The sequence below is a fragment of the Suncus etruscus genome, chromosome 6 (genome assembly GCF_024139225.1).
Source record: "Suncus etruscus isolate mSunEtr1 chromosome 6, mSunEtr1.pri.cur, whole genome shotgun sequence".
In the NCBI taxonomy this organism is placed as follows: domain Eukaryota; kingdom Metazoa; phylum Chordata; class Mammalia; order Eulipotyphla; family Soricidae; genus Suncus; species Suncus etruscus.
In genome coordinates this window covers 44,556,323-44,575,183 of record NC_064853.1, presented here as the reverse complement: position 1 = coordinate 44,575,183, position 18,861 = coordinate 44,556,323, and the positions used below count along the sequence as shown (strand labels likewise).

Here is an 18,861-nt window from a genome sequence, read left to right as displayed (position 1 = left end):
CCCCTGAGCAATGCCGGGTGTGGCCCAAAAACCAAAAAAAAAAAAAAATAATAATAATAATAATTTAAAAAATAATAAAAAATAAAAATAACAAGATTTTAGTATCTTAAAACTCTTTATAAATTTTATAAATTTATTAATTGTGGACCTTCCCATGTGCCAGCTGCAAGGCCTTCACGTGCCACAGCTGGCACGCATACCACAGGTTCGCCATTGCGGTTCTAGGGGAACATATATGGTGCCAGGGATAAAGCCTGGTTCTATCATGTACAAACCAAGTGCTTGACCTGCTGTATTTTCTCTCAGGCCACTTTCATTACACTCATGTCAAATTTGGACTCAGAGTTAATCAACCTAATTTGTTTCTGCGTCACACCCAGAGATGCCCAGGGCTTGCTCCTGGAAGTGCTTGGAAAATTACACGTGGTACTGGATATGGAGGTCAGGCAAATGCCTCAACTCCTGTACTATTTCTCTTGCCACCAGTTTGTCTATTTAGTCAGTCATTCTGACTAAATATATATATGCTTATTCCCTTTGTCCCTACCAGATAAAAATAAATAAATGTTATCTCTACCAGATAAAATAATTAGAAGGAGGAGTTCATGTCTATTCACTATCTCCCTAATAACTGGTATACTGTGAGTATTCAAATGATGTTTAATTAGAAAGCATTTTATCCATGCTAACATCTCCTAAATTATTAAACTGGTAAATATTATGAACTTTTTCAGGAGAGAAAATTTTACTTCTTTGGAAAATTACAAGCATGGAGAACTAAAATGGTGATTCCAGTCTTAAGAAAATTCAAGATTTGGGGCTGGAGAGATAGTATAATGGGTAGGGTAGGCACTTGCCTTGCATGGGGCCAACTTAGATTTAATCCCTGGCATCCCAAATGGTCCTCTGAACCCACCAGGAGTGATTTCTGAGTACAAAGTCAGAAGGAACCTCTAAGTGTTGCTGGGTCCGTGGCACAAAAACAAATTAATTAATAAATTAAGGTTTTGATTAGAGCGATGATACAGCAGGTAGGGTGCTTGCCTTGCACAGTGAACCTAGGTTCAATCCTGACACCAGACAATGGTCCCCAAACCTGCCAAGAGTGATCCAGAAGGTCTGGATCAATAGTATAGAGTGGGGCACTTGCCTTGGCTGTGGCCAACTTGGGTTCAATCCCCAGCATCCCATATGGTTCCCTGAGCATTGCCAGAGTGGTCCCTGAGTGTATAAATAGCAGTAAGCCCTGTGCATGGCCAGGAATGACTCAAAACCAAACAAATAAAAGACAATAATCTCTGAATGCAGGAGTAAGCCCTCAGTACTGCTAGGTGTGGCCCCCAAACACTCCCTGCTCCCTGCTACCCTAAAACAAGAAAATTTAAGTTTAGTAAAATTAGAGATATGCATAAATAAAAGTAGCAATGGTGCTACTTTTAAAAAAATAAAAACATTTTTTTGGGGCCAGTGAGGTGGCGTTAGAGGTAAGGTGTCTGCCTTACAAGCACTAGCCAAGGAAGGACCTCGATTCGATCCCCCGGCATCCCATATGGTCCCCCCAAGCCAGGGGCAATTTCTGGGCGCTTAGCCAGGAGTAACCCCTGAGCATCAAACGGGTGTGGCCCCAAAAACCAAAAAAAAAATTTTTTTAAAAACATTTAAGGAATGTCAATAAAAATATGAAGCAGGAAAAACTGGGGAACATATCATAGATATCATATCATATGTGATATGATATGAACATATCATAGATTAAATGATTTCATACCCAGAAATGCTTGAGAGCAGTGTTCAGGTGCTAGGATTGAACCTATGGCTCCTCCATGCAAAACATGCACTCTAGTCCTTTCTGCTATCTCTCCTGTCATAGATGACATTCAAATGACCCTTGAAGAGTAGGTAAGAACTGAGTTATAAAAAAATAAGGTTAAAATTATGGGGGTTGATGGGAGGATGAGGTCACTAAGATCATTTTAGGCAAGGAAAAAATGATGAATAATATGGAGGTAAGAGTATAAAAGAGGCACAGAAACAGCAAGCTCAAATCATCTAGACTATAGCATATAAAGCAAAATATTGGATCCAGAGCAACAATACAGGACACCTGCTTTGCACACAGTGGAACATGATTTGACCCCCAGCATCCCATATGGCCCTCCGAGCTTACGAGGGATTCCCGGAGCACAGAGCCAGAATTAAGTCATGAGCACTGCCATGACCCCAAACCAAAAACAATAAAAGCAAAATGGCAAAAGCTAGAAAAGTAAAGGCAGGTTTAGGACCAGGCTGTAAAAGCCTAGAAGTCATGCTTGGAGAGTCCAAGTGATAGCACAGCAGGTAGGGCATTTATTTGCCTTGTATGTGGCTGACCCAGGTTCGATCCCCAGCATCCCATATAGTCCCCGGAGCCTGCCAAGAGTAATTTCTGATTGCAGAGCCAGGAGTATCCGAGTGCTGCCAGTGTGGCCCAAAACAAACAAAAAAGTCATGCTTGGAAAACTGAAATCTATCTGGAAGGTAATAGAAATAGTCCTCAGAGAATGCTGAACTGAAAAAAAGACATGAGCAGAAAAAAGAAGTGCTTCAGAGGAAATTTTAAATGTTTCCTTATATAGTAATAAGAAGATATCTTTCTTTTTTATATCCTTTCCTTAAATCAGTAACAGAAAAAGAAATATAAAAAGCAATAGACACACTTCTCAACTCACCTGAGGTAATGCAAGTCTGAGATTTCTTTCATACAAAGCCAACAGAATTCACAGCCACACACTGCACAGGTCATATGGTTACAGCTTCCATCGTTCATCTTGATAATGTAAGCACTGCATCGTGGGCATGGCTTGATGTCATCTGCTAAGAAGGAAAGTAAGAATGGATAGGAAAACACCCAGGTTAAACCAAGTTTCATTTTTATTATTCCTAGAACTAATAAATGAGGAAGCAGAGAAAAACACACAACTGTACAACCCACTTCATTGGAAGAAGGCAGGCTCTCTAGACCTAAGGAAATTTCATATAGTGAATCTTGTATTATATTAAGCTTCCTGGTCTCCAAACTGGCCTCTTTTTTTTTTTTTTTTTTGGTGGGCCACACCTGGCAGTGCTCAGGGGTTACTCCTGGCTGTCTGCTCAGAAATAGCTCCTGGCAGGCACGGGGGACCATATGGGGCACCGGGATTTGAACCAACCACCTTTGGTCCTGGATCGGCTACTTGCAAGGCAAACACCGCTGTGCTATCTTTCAGGGCCCTCCAAACTGGCCTCTTATACAGAACTTAAGTCACACTTTGAGCAGGAAAATTTCTCTACAGAGAAAAATGGCTCTAAGAAAAATAGGACTTTCAGTAGCAAATAGGCAGAAGAATTCCTAAAGAATAGTTTGAATGACTTTTGAAAAAATTTAGCTCAAGAAGCAAAATTTTCAGGCTAAATATTATTATTAGTTGTTAATAATTATTTGTTACTTTCTTTTATTTCTCCCCAGATTGAGGGGGAAGTGGGACTTAGGTTAAACCTGAATAGGCTTAGGACTTACTCCTGGTGGTACTCAAGGGACCCAATGACTTATCAATGAACAAAGTAGGGTTGTCCTCACACCAGGCCTTATCCCCTGTACTAGACTCTTTCTCATGATATTTTCACATTCGAAACCTAAAAGCAATCAAATACACTATAAGCACACATCTAATAGTGCTCAAAGCAAGCTCAAAACTATCCTATTAAAATGATAATTTAAGGGGCTGGAGAGACAGTATAGTATGTAAGGCATACTGTATGTATGGCCCCATTCCATCAGCCAACCTGTTTTAGATTCTCCAGTATTCCTTATGGCTTCCAAAGCATTGCCAAGAGTAACTCCTGAGCACAGAGGAATTATTTAATATAATTATAAATTATACAAATAATTTTATTTTAAATAAATAATTTTAAATAACTTTTTTGGGAGGGCCATAACTGGCAGTGCTCAGGGAGACTGAACCTGAGTCAGCTGCATGCAAGGCAAAACATCCTACCCACTGTACTATCACTCCAGCCCTTAAATAATATTTTAAGAGATTTTACTATTCCAAGAAAAACTGAATAGTAAACATTTCCTAATTGCTTCTTCCAAATGACATTAGAAAATAAAGAATATTGGGGCTGGAGAGATAGCATGGAGGTAAGGCGTTTGCCTTTCATGCAGGAGGTCATCGGTTCAAATCCCGGTGTCCCATATGGTCCCCCCGTGCCTGCCAGGAGCAATTTCTGAGCCTGGAGCCAGGAATAACCCCTGAGCACTGCCGGGTGTGACCCAAAAAAACCACACACACACACACACACACAAAAAGAAAATAAAGAATATTTATAAAAGGCAACACTGACATTTATTTTTTTGGAGGACATACCTGGCAGTGCTTGGGGACTATATGGGGTCCTAGGGAACAAACCCAGGTTGACAATGTGCAAGGCAAGTGCCATGTCCACTGCACTGTCTATCTCTCCAGCCGCTCCATCGACAATTTAAAACAGATTCACTCTGGGGCCAGGCGGTGGCGCTGGAGGTAAGGTGCCTGCCTTGCCTGCGCTAGCCTAGGACGGACCGCGGTTCGATCCCCCGGTGTCCCATATGGCCCTCCAAGAAGCCAGGACAACTTCTGAGCGCATAGCCAGGAGTAACCCCTGAGCATCACAGGGTGTGGCCCAAAAACCAAACAAAAACAAAAACAAAAACAAAAACATTCACTCTGAATTGTCAAATTCAGGTTGGAACTGAATGTTTCATTTTAAAAGTTAATTATTAATCTATATTAATATTTTCTTTCCTTAAGTCTGTGCTTTACTTTCAAAAGCAGCTTTGCACTGACAACTAATAGGAAAATAATCCAAGTTTAACACCAATTAAATGTCTTTCTGCTTACGATGCAGATTGTTTTTTTTTGGGGGGAGGGCAATTTTGGGTCATACCTAGCAATGCTTAGTGGTCACTCTTGACAGTGGTTCTCAGGGGACCATATGTGATGTGGGAGGTTTTACCCAGATAGACTATGAGCAAAGCAAGTGTCTTACTCACTGACTATTGTTTTGGCCCTACAATGAAGGTTTTGAAAAAAATGCCTAGCAAGGGGCCAGAGAGATAGCATGGAGGTAAGGCGTTTGCCTTGCATGCAGGTCGGTGGTTCGAATCCTGGCATCCCATATAGTCCCTCGAGCCTGCCAGGAGCGATTTCTTTTTTTTTTTTTTGGTTTTTTGGGCCACACCCTGTGACGCTCAGGGGTTACTCCTGGCTATGCGCTCAGAAGTTGCTCTTGGCTTCTTGGGGGACCATATGGGACGCCGGGGGATCAAACCGCGGTTCGTCCTAGGCTAGCGCAGGCAAGGCAGGCACCTTACCTCCAGCGCCACCGCCCGGCCCCAGGAGCGATTTCTGAGTGTAAGCAAGGAGTAACCCCGGAGTGCGGCTGGGTGTAACCCAAAAACCAAAAACCAAAAAAAAAAAAAAAAAAAAAAAAAAAAAGCCTAGCAAATTCTTTCAATATGACTTTTTTTTTTCTCTATTTTTGTTTTGCCACACTGAACCATGCTCAGGGTTTACTCCTGGCTCTGTACTCAGAAATCGTCCTTGCAAGCTCGGGGGGACCATATGGGATGTCAGGAATCGGACCCAGGTCTGTCCTGGGTCGGCCGCGTGCAAGGCAAATGCCCTACCACTGTGCTATCACTCTGATCCATATTTCTATAAATGGTATAAACAAGGGATTGGAGCAATATAGCTGACCTAGATTAGGTCCCCAGTACCATCTATGGTCCCCCAAGCACAGAGCACAGCACAAAGACAGGAGTAAGCAACCAAATAAAAAGAAATCACTAAGCATTTTCTGCTATCTGAACACAACAAATATTTGTTATAAAAAATTAATTCTCCCAGTTTTGGGCTCACAGTATGAAACATCAAACAGTGACAAATAAAATAATGCCAACTTATACCTGGTCCAGATTCTTGACCATAACTGAGACCTGATGTGTGCTTGGTCCTTACTCGCAAAGTCTGTGCCCGCTGCTGTCGAGCCATATCGCAGGTCTGATTTGGATGCCATATTTGCTTGCAATGGTAGCAGAACTCAGTCTGGCAGCCTTCCCTCTCACAGGTCAGCTTTGGGCAGCTCGCACAGCCATATGCTATAACAGCATAACTGGATAAGAAAATAGGAAGAGAAATGAGAAAGGTAAGAATGATCATCAATTCTAGTGGGGCAATACTGTTTGACATACTCATCACTATATATGATGTAGAGAAAAGAATACAAACATAGTATATACAGATGTGTGTACCTAACTGCAAAACATTCAGTGTGAGAAAACAAATTTCTTCCTAGTATTCTAAAAACACAATTTTCCTAAGGGGAAAAAATGGGGCGGTTTGCTTTAGCAGCAGCTTGCCACAGCAAATTTCATAAATAACCAGGTGTAAAAAACTATTTCCATTTGATGGTTTACTTATAAATATTTAGACATTAAACTTTATATACATCAGAGGGGCCAGAATGTTAATACAGAGGGTAGGGCTCTTGGCTTGCACACAATTGACCCCGGTTCGATCCCAACATCCAATAAAGGTCCCTGAGCACAGCAAGGCATGATTCCCGAGCTCAGTGCCAGGAGTAAGTTCTGAATACTGTCCAGTCCGGCCCAAAAACAAACAAAAAATTTACATAGATTTCACATACTCTTCTATAAATCAGAGACAGTTTGTTTATAAAATAAAGAGCTTATAGTTAAAAAATGAAAGCAGTATACCTTTTCTCTCTATTTTTTGGGGGGTAGTTTGGGCCATACTCTCAGCTCCATGTTGAGGGATTACTCACTTCTGGCAATGCTTAGAGGGCCATATGTGGTGTTGGCATTCCTACATGTGCATGTACAAATTAAGCACCTAACTTGCTGTACTATCTCTCTGACCCTCTTTTCTCTTCATTAGAGGGGACGTACGTGGCAGTGTTCAGAGGCTGGCAGGTCCAACCTATCATGTGTGGTGCCAAAGACCAAAAAGAATCCACAACATTTGCAAGGCATATGCTCTCATTTTTGCCAATACAAAACAATGTATGCAAAAAGCTATGAACATTTTTCTTGGGTTTATTCTATGGTTTGTTTCTTTATTTTAATGTGTACTAGATATTCATAATAGCAATTTAATATCAACTCAGTTCCTTAGTTTATTGTACGTTCTGCACGCTGATGAGAGTGACACTGAAAATATGGATCAAAAACAAGTTTATTAAATATAGGCTGCTGTTAAGACCCTTTTCAGAAAGAGCAATGAGAACAGATCAATGTATGAATACAAATGATTCATATCCTGTAGGAGTTCTGGGCAAATTACCCCACCTAGCTGCAACTTCTAAAGATAAACAATATTTCTCCTGTAGAAAGTGAGTTGTTTGCTATTTTGTATTAAAAGGGAAAGGTACAAGATGATCTCAGGAAGGTATTAAATCAACTTCTAATGATATAAATTAGACTGCCTGTCAGGAAGCCTAAAACATTTCAAGATCCACCCTTACAGTCATACTGCAGGAGTAAATATTTATTAACCATTCCTTTTTTTTTTTTTTTTTGGGTCCTTATTAAGAAAAAGAACATTTAGGGGGCTGGAAAGAAGACAGTGAGGCAAGGCTCTTGTCATGCACACAGCTGACCTGGATTCTGTCCCCAGAACCTCATATAGTCACCACAGCCTGTCAGGAGTGATCCCTGAACATAGATCCAGCTCTATAGCTGGCTGTGCCCCCCACAAAACCCCTCCAATAAAGAAAATTTAATAGAACTCATTTTGGGTATGGAATTTGGTTTTAAAGAAGTAGAATAATCTCAAATACTCATGAACCCACAGCAACCTAGCATCATGACAAAGAATTACTCAGGGCACTAGACAAGGCATTCCTGTTTGGGGTACATGGTCTGGGCTCCTTGCTCCTGACTCATATTGCATGACACTGACCTAATTAAAACCTTCAGGTCTCAGTTTCTATACTCAAAATGAAGATAACAGGTGTTTTCTGTCTTTAAATGTTAGCTCAATATGTTCTTTAGAGATCTTGCCCTGAAATGTACAGTATAGAAACAGTGCATATATATATTGGGGGGGGGGAATCACACCAGGCAGGCTCAGGGGATCATATGGGATGCTGGGATTCAACCACCAACCTTCCACATGAAAGGCAAACGCCTTACCTTCATACTATCTCTCTGGCCCCAGAAACAGTATATTCTGTCCAACTTCTTTGCCTCTGCATTACTCTATTTCTTTTCCCCTAGAAATGTCCTTTCTGGGCCCGGAGAGATAGCACAGCGGCATTTGCCTTGCAAGCAGCCGATCCAGGACCAAAGGTGGTTGGTTCGAATCCCGGTGTCCCATATGGTCCCCCGTGCCTGCCAGGAGCTATTTCTGAGCAGAGAGCCAGGAGTGACCCCTGAGCACCGCCGGATGTGGCCCAAAAACCAAAAACCAAAAAAAAAAAAATGTCCTTTCTGGTTATTTTGGGGAGGGTGTTGGGTCACTCCACAGTGTTAGGGCTTGCTCTTGGCTCTGTGCTTTGGGGTCATTCCTAGTTGCATTTGGGTTCCACATGTAGTACAGAGAATCAAACTAGTTTGATAGCATGCAAGGTAAATCACCTGAATTTCTGAATCCTTGTATTGTTTTTCTCTTTCCAGATCAAGCTCAAATATCACCTTCTCTACAAAATTAAATTAACCTCTCCATGCAGCGAGTTGCCTCCTTAGTACTAAGCAAGATTAATTAAGGAACTTAATATATATTAATTGTGATGATCTATGTAAGTGTGCTTCCCCAACTAGAGTGGACTCAAGAAAAGCATTTTTTTTTTTGGTGGCCACACTCGGTGACACTAAGGGGTTACTCCTGGCTATGTGCTCAGAAATCGCTCCTGGTTTGGGGTAACCACGGTCTGTCCTAGATTAGCGTACGCAAGGCAGATGCCTTACACTCTGCACCACCTCTCTGGCACCAAGAAAAGTATCTTTTTGTGGGTGGAGAGGGGTAGGCTATGCCCTGTGGTATTCTGGCTTACTCTTGGCTCTGTGCTCAGGGATCTCTCCATTTTTCAAGGATTACTTCTGGCAGGGCTCAAGGGACCCTACAAAACCAGGGATCCAACTTGGGCTTCCCCACATGAAAAACATGCATTCTCCAGCCCCATTCATTTGTAATCTCCAAACTCTAGCATACTAGCTCATGCTTAAAATAACTATGATTAAATCAATGATAGAGACCCTCTTCTTTTTGGGCCAATAATTTCCTCAGGGTATTCTAGTTCTCTGGGTAATTACTCTGCCCTAAAGCAATCTTTTAAACTTTGTATCTCTTTTTTTTTTTTTTTTTTTTTAGTTTTTGGGCCACACCCATTTGATGCTCAGTGGTTACTCCTGGCTACGCGCTCAGAAATCACCCCTGGCTTGGGCGGACCATACGGGACACTGGGGGATCGAACCGCGGTCTGTCCTACACTAGCGCTTGCAAGGCAGACACCTTACCTCTAGCGCCACCTTGCCGGCCCCAAACTTTGTATCTCTTAACATACAAGGCAGGTACTGTAAATAAACCCTAAAACCTTTTATTCCATTTTAGGGGACTGGAGAGACAGTGCACCTGGTAGGACACTTGCTTTGTACATGTGCAATCTGGGTTTAATCCTGGCACTCCCAAGTTCCCAAAGCCCCACCAGAAGCCCAGAGCCAGGAGTGATCCTCGAGCATTGTAGGGTGTGACCCAAAAACCAACCAGACATTTTTTTTTTTAAGTTTATTTATTGATTGATTGCTTTCTGGGCCACAACCAGTGGCGCTCAGGGGTTACTCCTGGCTCTATACTCAGAAATCTCCCCGCAGGCTGGGGGTACCATATGGGATGCCAGAATCAAACCGGATCCCTCCTGGGTCGACTGCATGCATCTCTCAGGCTTCTAACCAAACATTTTTAAATTAAAATTCTTTTTTGTTTTGTTTTGTTTTGTTTTTTGGGCCACACCCGGTGATGCTCAGGAGTTACTCCTGACTATGTGCTCAGAAGTCGCTCCTGGCTTGGGGGACCATATGTGATGCCGGGGAATTGAACCATGGTCCATCCTAGGCTAGCACTGGCAAGGCAGACACCTTACCTCTAGTGCCACCTCGCCAGCCCCAAAATTCTTAATTGGATCACTGTGAGATACAGTTACAACATTGTTCATGATTTTTTTTTTTTTTTTTTTTTTGGTTTTTGGGTCATACCCAGCAGCGCTCAGGTGTTACTCCTAGGTCTATGTTCAGAAATCGCTCCTGGCAGGCTCGGAGGACCATGTGGGATGCCGGGATTCGAACCACTGTCCTTGCTTTTTTTTTTTTTTTGGGTCACACCCAGCGTTGCTCAGGGGTTACACCTGGCTGTCTGCTCAGAAATAGCTCCTGGCAGGAACGGGGGAACCATATGGGACACCGGGATTCGAACCAACCACCTTTGGTCCTGCATCAGCTGCTTGCAAGGCAAACGCCGCTGTGCTATCTCTCCGGGCCCGAACCACCGTCCTTGCAAGGCAAACACTCTACCTCCATGCTATCTCTCCGGCCCCAGTTCATGAATTGAGTTTCAATCATACAATGTTCCAGCACCCATCCCTTCGTCAGTGCACAGTTCCCACCACCAATGTCCTTGGTTTCTCTTTGCTACCACAGCAGATATTTACCTCCTCCCTTCCCCTCCTGTCTTCTCTATCTTCCTTTCAGACATTGTGGTTTGAAATATTGATACTGAAGAGGTATCATACATATCACTTTACTCCCTTTCAGAACCCAGATCTTGTCCACCAAACATTTTAGGTGGGAGCTAGAGACAGTACAAAGGTAATGCATTTGAATTGTATGCAGGCAATCTGGATACTATCCCAGGCACTACCACATATGGTCTCCTGCGTGCAAAACCAGGAGTAAGACACAAATACTACTGAGCAAGGTGCCCTCCACAAAATAAAATCTTAGAGCTCCTAAATTTTAAGTAGGGCAATCTTATTTTCCAGGTAGATGGAGAGTAACCCTCATCTTAGGAACCAAATCTCCCTTAAATATCTTTTTTGGGGCCCGGAGAGATAGCACAGCGGCGTTTGCCTTGCAAGCAGCCGATCCAGGACCAAAGGTGGTTGGTTCGAATCCCAGTGTCCCATATGGTCCCCCGTGCCTGCCAGGAGCTATTTCTGAGCAGACAGCCAGGAGTAACCCCTGAGCACCACCGGGTGTGGCCCAAAAAAAACAAAACAAAACAAAAATATATCTTTTTTGTTGTTGCTGTTTTTGGGTCATACCAGGATGTGCTCAGGGATTACTCCTGGCTCTGTGCTCAAAAAAATCGCTCCTGGCAGGCACAGGGAACTGGGATGCCGGGATTTGAACCACGGTCTATCCTGGATTGGCTGCTTGCAAGGCAATGCCCTATTGCTGTGCTATCTCTCCAGCTCTCTTAAATATCTTTTTGTTCTCTTCCTTGAAATACAATAAAGTAGCTCTTAGTTAGCATGCAGGTATACAAATTAGAAAACTGAAAAAAAAAAAAAGAAGCTAAATGGAAGACATAAAATTATATACCATTAAAAATACAGATGACTCCTTCTCTTAAGTTCATACAACTTTTATTTATTTTTATAATTTCCTAAGTCCTTAGAAATATCAAGTATAATAGGCTAGACCATAAACTTTAGCTATAAGGGGGAAATCTTTTTAACATGAATATAATTATGCTGCAACAGAGCATGAAGCTTATAAGTGTGTTCCAGTATTTTATCTTCAGGCATGTAACTTTTATTACAAATGGCCACTGAACATGTGTAAGCAACATTTCAATCAAGTTCCTCTAATGAACTGCTCCCCTACTATCTCCCTTTTCCTTCCTTCAAACTGAGTCTTAAACAGTCATCTTTTGGCCAGACAACTGCAAGATTTTCCTCTCTGGTTTCTTGTATTTCACCCCAATCCATATTCCATTCTAGAAGATTATCTCTCATTTTACATTTGGCCTAAGTTACCTCAACAAAAAAAGACAAAAAAAAATTAAAAGAGGCCTTCAGTGTAAAACTTGTTTGCATGGCATAGCAATTTAAAGTGTAGCATACAAGTCATACCAACAAGTCTAGCAACTTAAATCAGTCTACCTTTCAGATTGATTTCTAGTCATTCCCCAGATCTACTCTCCCATATTGTGCACCTACAGGCTATACTACAAACTAGAGACTTTTTGGGGGGAGGGCCACACCAGGCAGCGTTCAGGGGTTACTCTAGCTCTGCGTTCAGAAATCACTCTTGGCAGGCTTGGGGGAACCATATGGGATCCTGGGGATTGAACCCGGATCACCCACGTGCAAGGCAAATGCTCTATTCTGTCCTATTGCTTCAGCCCCCAAAGAAGAGATTTAATATTGCTTATTGATGATAGGATATTGTTTAAGATAATAGGATACCAGAAAGGATATTGTAAATGATAACAGATCATAAAATCAGTTTTCAAAGTTGTTGTTTTAATTTATTGTGTTTAGTTTTTGGGCCACATTTACACTGAGCTCAGGAATCACTCACTCCTGGTAGGCTCAGGGGTCCACTAGGATGATGAGGATGGAACCTGAGTTGGCCATGTGCAAACAAAGTGCCATACCCACTGTACTGTATCTCCAGCCCCAATTTTAAGAAGGTATCTTACACTGCTCAGGAATGAGCAGGTTTTTTGTTTGTTTGTTTGTTTGTTTTGGGCTTATTTATGCCTTTATTTTTGGATTTAGGAACTCTAGATGGTTATGCTCAGTGCTTAATCCTGGCTCTGCACTCAGGGATAATTTCTGGAGGGACTTGAGGACTATATTGGGTACTGGGGATGGAACCCTTGGTCGGCCACGTACGCGGCAAGCACTCTACTCATAGTGTTCTCTCACTGGCCCTGAATATGAACAATTTTAAGCACAGGAAATTATCTAAAATATTTCACTTTAGAACGGCTACTCTGGCAAATGTGAGAATGATGTATTGGGGTGGGGGATGACGGCAAGGATGGCAGGGAAACAGATGGAAGGAAAAGTGGTGGGAATAAAGGGCCTGAACCTAAATTAAGAAGGCTTTGGAGAAAGAAGAATCGAATGCTCTTCACTAAGAAATCTGCCTTGCTCAGGGAGCTTGATCTTCCCTACTAAATGTGTTAGAGAGGAACAGAAGCTTCCTGTTTACCAGATGGTCTAGTCCAGTTGTTTGGGAAGGCCAATAGTTATATTTGCTGGTGTCAGGTGGAGGGCAATGGTGAAGTGGAAGAAGATTCTGCAGGAGAATCTAGGCAGCAGTGAGAGACTGGAATGGTGGGTTATTCAAATAATTTTTCCTTAGTCATCTAGATTCTGAAAGGGTTAGAAATCAGCAAGAGATGGGGCCAGAGCAATAGCATAGTGGGTAGGGCCTTTGCCTTGCATGCAGCCGACCCCGTTCAATCCCTGGCATCCCAGATGGTACCTGAGACTGCCAGGAGTAACCCTCGAGCACCACCAAGTATGGCCCACCCCACCCCCAAATCAACAAGAGGGCACCTGAATGAAATCACAACATATTTACATAATTTGGGAGTTTCTTTTTCTTTTGGTTTTTGGGTAACACCCAGCGGAGGTCAGGAGTTACTCCTGGCTCTGTGCTCAGAAATCACTCCTGGCAAGCTCTGTGGACCATATGGGATGCCAGGAATCGAACCAGGGTTCTGGGTTAGCCAAGTGTAAGACAAACGCCCTACAGCTGTGCTATTGCTCTGGGCCCAATTTAGGAGTCACTAAAAAGATCTGGTGCTTAGGTATCAAACTTTAAGAATATTATACAATTATTAGCTATGAGATGCTGGGCCTCGCACCTAAACTTTGAGCTGTTTGTTTCTTTTTTTCTTTTTCTTGAACTGATTTTTTCTTTATAAATTGATTTTATCACCACTTATTTATATGGCCAGCACGGATCCAATCACAGCACCACATATAGTAGTCCCTAGAGCACTACCAGAAATGGACCCTCAGCACAAAGCCGAAGTAAGTCCTGAGCACCCCCAAGTGTCCTCCCCCATAACAACAACAACAACCACTTCTAAATGAGATAGTTTTCTCTCTCTCTCTTTTTTTTTTTTTTTTGGTTTTTGGGTCACACCCGGTGGTGCTCAGGGGTTCCTCCTGGCTGTCTGCTCAGAAATAGCTCCTGGCAGGCACGGGGGACCATATGGGACACCGGGATTCGAACCAACCACCTTTGGTCCTGGATCAGCTGCTTGCAAGGCAAACACCACTCCGGGCAAACACTCTCTCAGGGCCCCCAAATGAGATAGTTTTCTATTTCCCCCTGTTTCCTTAGCCACACCTGGCAATGCTCAGGGCTTACTCCTAGGTAGAATGAGGGTCAGGTAAGAGAAAAATGAGGTAAGTGGGTGTTAGGCTTCTCTTTTCTTTCACATATGACTTTTTTCCAAACCAGAGTTTGATTTAAAGAAAAATACAGGGGCCGGGTAGGTGGCGCTGGAGGTAAGGTGTCTGCCTTGCAAGCGCTAGCCAAGGAATCCCCCGGCGTCCCATATGGTCCCCCCAAGCCAGGGGCGATTTCTGAGCACATAGCCAGGAGTAACCCCTGAGCGTCAAACGGGTGTGGCCCAAAAACCAAAAAAAAAAAAAAAAAAAGAAAAATACAAGCTAGGGGCCAAAGCAACTGCACAGTAGGAAGGGTGTTTGCCTTGCATGCAGCCCACTGGGTTCAATCCTCATATGGTACCCTATGGTACCAGAGCCTGCCAGGAGCGATTTCTCAGAGCAGAGCCAGGAGTAACCCCTGCGCGTCACCAGGTGTGGCCCAAAAACAAAACAAAAGTAAAAGCTAATTTCAGGGCCAGAGTGATAGCGAAGTGGTAGGGCATCTGCCTTGCACATGCTGAGCCAGGACGGTCCTTGGTTCCATCCCTGGCGTCCCATATGGTCCCCCAAGCCAGGAGTGATTTCTGAGCGCATTGCCAGGAGTAGCCCCTGAGCATCACTGGGTGTGGCCCAAAAACCAAAACCAACAAACAAAAAAGCTAATTTCTAGTGTTAAAAATAAGTGGCAAGGGAAAGAAATAGTGGCAAGGGGCCAGAAAGAGAGTACATCAGATAGGGCCCTTGTCTTAGGCCAACCTAAGTTTAAGAGGAAAGAATAGTTGGAGTTAAAACCAGTTAGACGCAAACTTCATTCTACCACTCACTAATTACATGACCCAATTTACATCATTTTATCATTTGCTTCCTGTCAGACCAGATCAAAATGTTACAATGTTTTAAAGGACCAAAGTATCAAAATATCTGACACGGAGACTCAAGATGCCAACGTACTTTCCCTCCAGGGATTTCACCTTCAAAAACTGGTGGAATATTTAAATATTAAACTATGTCGCTATGTATATGCATGTATGTCATTGTTATAATTTTTTGACTAATTAAAATAGGAAAAAGCTGGTTTAAAATACAAATGCGGAGGCCAGAGAGGTAGTACAGCTTGCCATGCAAGCCACTGAACAGGGGTTCAATCAGGGGTCACCAAAGCAAGCCAGGAGTGATTCCTGAGCGCAGAACCTTTGAGCATCACTGAGTGTAGCACCCCCAAAAATTAAAATAGATTTAAAAACTGGATGGCACTAACCCAATATTTAACTAAAATAAATGCCCTAATTGTTCAATAATTTTCCAATCAGTAATGATTAGTTATTAGTATGATCATAAACTAGGGCCCGGAGAGATAGCACAGCAGCGTTTGCCTTGCAAGCAGCCGAACCAGGACCTAAGGTGGTTGGTTCAAAGCCCGGTGTCCCATATGGTCCCCTGTGCCTGCCAGGAGCTATTTCTGAGCAGATAGCCAGGAGTAACCCCTGAGCACCTTCAAAAAAGAGGTCATATTGCTAGTCCAAAACCAATCATGCAGTATTCTTTTACATAAACATCCCTGAATGCCATATGAACTAATATTTTGTGGTCAGTAGGCCACTAGATAGAGGTCAACTCTGCCAAGAGTCTATAAGGGTCTTTCTGGCGTCAACAGAAAGCAAAAGCGATCCATAAGTAAGGAACTTCTGACTATAACACCTCAAAGAAAGTCTGAAACACCACCTCTGTGAGGCTGAATAGCAGACCCATTTCTAACAAGTCTGGAAGAGGAGAAAGATAGAAGTCAACTCCTCTTCCTCCAGTCCAAAACAACCTCTTTGAATGGGGACCATAGTACTGTCATGGAAATATTGAAAGGGCCTGGCAGTACAGACTGCCATTAAAAACCCTTCGTAAACCCTTTGAAGCAAAGGCTCACCAACTAAGCTTTTGACTAGCATCGCTTTCACATACAATAAGTCTACGGCAAGAACTCTGGAGAGTCTTTTGTCTCCGAAACATGACACACAAGAATAAAATGATCTGTCCAAGGTCACAGAACAATTAATGTCACATCCGAGTGTCAGACACAGAGACAAGCCCCTGCAACTGCAACACGCGGACATTCCTCTGGACGTCCTAATGAACCTAACCATCAGCTTGGTACAAGGGTGTGTGGCGGCGGGGCGCATCTCCCCGAATCTCTCCCTGACTTAATCTCCTGGCACACGAGGCGCACTGGACCATCTCGGGGGGGTGGGGGTGGGAAGAGCGTGAGTCACATCAAGGGGCCTGAGAAAGACATTTATTTCCTTTCTTTCCAGTGCACCATCCTTCTAGCCGCCTCCTCCTCGGTGTCCCGCCGCTTCTCCGGACAAAGAAAGCGCCCAGATCCTGGAGGCAGGGTCATCCCTGCCGGGTGACTCGCAATGACAGGAGGCTCAGGGACTCCCCGAAACACACCCCAGAGAGCTGGGTGACGATCAGGGGGGCCCTCTCCCTAGTTCCCTCCCTCCCCGCCATCCCCACCGCCGCCCCCTTTCTCCCGCAATGCGTGAGCCGGGCCCGCGGACACACCCCTCCTTCGGAAGCGTGGCCCGGGCATCCAGGGAGAAGAACCCCAGCAGCCGAGGGGCCTCCTCGCTCCTTCCAAAACGACCCGATCTGAAGGACAGGGCTCCCTTCCCTCGCTCCCCAGAAGCGGGGTCCTCGGCCCCCGGGACTCCTCTCGGCTGCGGTCCAGAGCTTCCTTGCAAAGAGCGTCCTTGCGAATCGCCCCCAGGCCCGGGGCTGGATGAATGGGGGGTTAAAGACGGGGGGTCCCCGCGGCCACGCCCCCGGCCCCTTCCGATCGCGCGCTCACCCGCAGTCGGGCGCCGGGCACCAGCGGCAGTCGGGGTCCGAGGCCAGGTAGCGGCGCAGCATGAACTCCTCGTACTTGTGCATGAGCGGCGGGTCGGCCAGCAGCAGGCGGATGTCGTGCGGGTGCAGGCGCTCGCTGCACTCGGGGCAGCTGACGGGGACGCGGCTCTCGCTGATCTCCAGGCGCAGGTAGTGGCGGAGGCAGTCGCGGCACGAGCGGTGCGGGCAGCTCAGCAGGCGCGGGGCCCGCTCGGGCGGCAGGCGCACCAGGCACAGCGGGCACTCCACCTCCTCCGCGCCCGCGCCCGCGCCGCCCTCCGCCGCCTCCGCAGCGGGCCCGGGGCCCGCGGCCGCCGCCGCCGCCTCATCGGCCTCCGCCGGCCCTCGGCCTCCGCCGCCGCTCCACGGGCAGCGCCTCGGCCTGAGCCCGAGCCGGGGCCGGGGCCTCCGGGGCCGGGGCGGGCGGCGGCGACGCGGCCGGCGGCGGCGGCGACGGCTCGGCCTGCGGCGGATGCTTGGCCCGGGCGCGGCGGCCGCGGGCCGAAGCCGAGAAGACGCTGTGGAAGGGCAGGCGCCGGCGCCGGCCGCCGCTGCGGCACTTGGGCTCCGGCGCGGCCGCGTGGATGGACGTGGGGCGCGGCGACTCCGAGTCCTTCTCCGACCCCATGGCCCGCCGAGGCCGACGGGCGGCGGACAGCGCCCAGCGCCGCCACAGCGCCCGCCCCAGCTCTCCCCGCACGGGCCGACGCGCCCGCGCCCGCTCCGGCTGCCCTGCCCTCGGCGACAAGCCGAGCCGCCGCGACCCAGCGACTATAAAGCCTCCGCCCCGCGCGCCGCCGCTTCTGCGCAGGCGCCCAGCCGACACCACAGCACCCCGCAGCTCCGGCCGAGGGGCGTGGTCTGGGCTCGAGGGGGCGTGGCTAGGCCCGGTGGCGGCGGGGCCCCGCCTTCTCTCTGGCAGCTGGCGGCGGCCGCCATCTTGGGGAGGCCTTGAGCTTTTTCTGAGCCTCCTCTTCTATCTAGTGCCATCACCCCACCACCACCTTTTCCCCACGTAGAGGGTTTTTTTTTTTTTTTTTTTTTGTCTTTTCCTCCTTTAAGAGAGATGGGCTGACTGACTGCCACACCGACAGTCAATGATGCTTCAGTTGCTTCAAAGGTATCCATCCAACAGACTGGGGTTCCCTTAGAAGGGAATTTCTCAGTGGGGTACACCATCCAGCATTGCTTCTTCATTAAGCATACACTATTCATTAGGATATATGGTCGTTCCTGGAGATTCTACGAAGTGGAAGTTTTTCTAGGTCAGAAAGACAAGGTTACTTATCTGCAAGAGACTTAAAGGATCAACATGAATCTTTTTTTTCTTAATATAAATCTTTATTTAAGCACAGTGATTACAAGCATGTTTGTAGCTGGGTTTCAGTTATAAACAGTGCAACATTCCCACCACCAATGCCTCCCTTCCTCTCCCACCCTTGCCTGTATTCGCAATAGGCGTTCTACTTCTCTCATCAGCACAAATATCAATCTGTCTTTCAGTACTTTGTGTGAGCTAAATAAATGGAGCCTTTTATGGATATGGAC

The 18,861-nt window shown here is 45.6% G+C and overlaps 1 protein-coding gene across 1 annotated transcript in view; it reads right to left on the bottom strand.

The window, feature by feature from the left end:
- Positions 1–17,941, bottom strand: part of RNF19B (ring finger protein 19B) — a 28,266-nt gene extending 10,325 nt beyond the window's left edge. Inside the window, 4 exon segments of the mRNA XM_049774708.1 lie at positions 2,709–2,853; positions 5,966–6,171; positions 17,276–17,673; positions 17,675–17,941. Coding sequence (XP_049630665.1) covers positions 2,709–2,853; positions 5,966–6,171; positions 17,276–17,673; positions 17,675–17,941 — 1,016 coding nt within the window.
- Between the last annotated feature and the right edge of the window lie 920 nt (positions 17,942–18,861).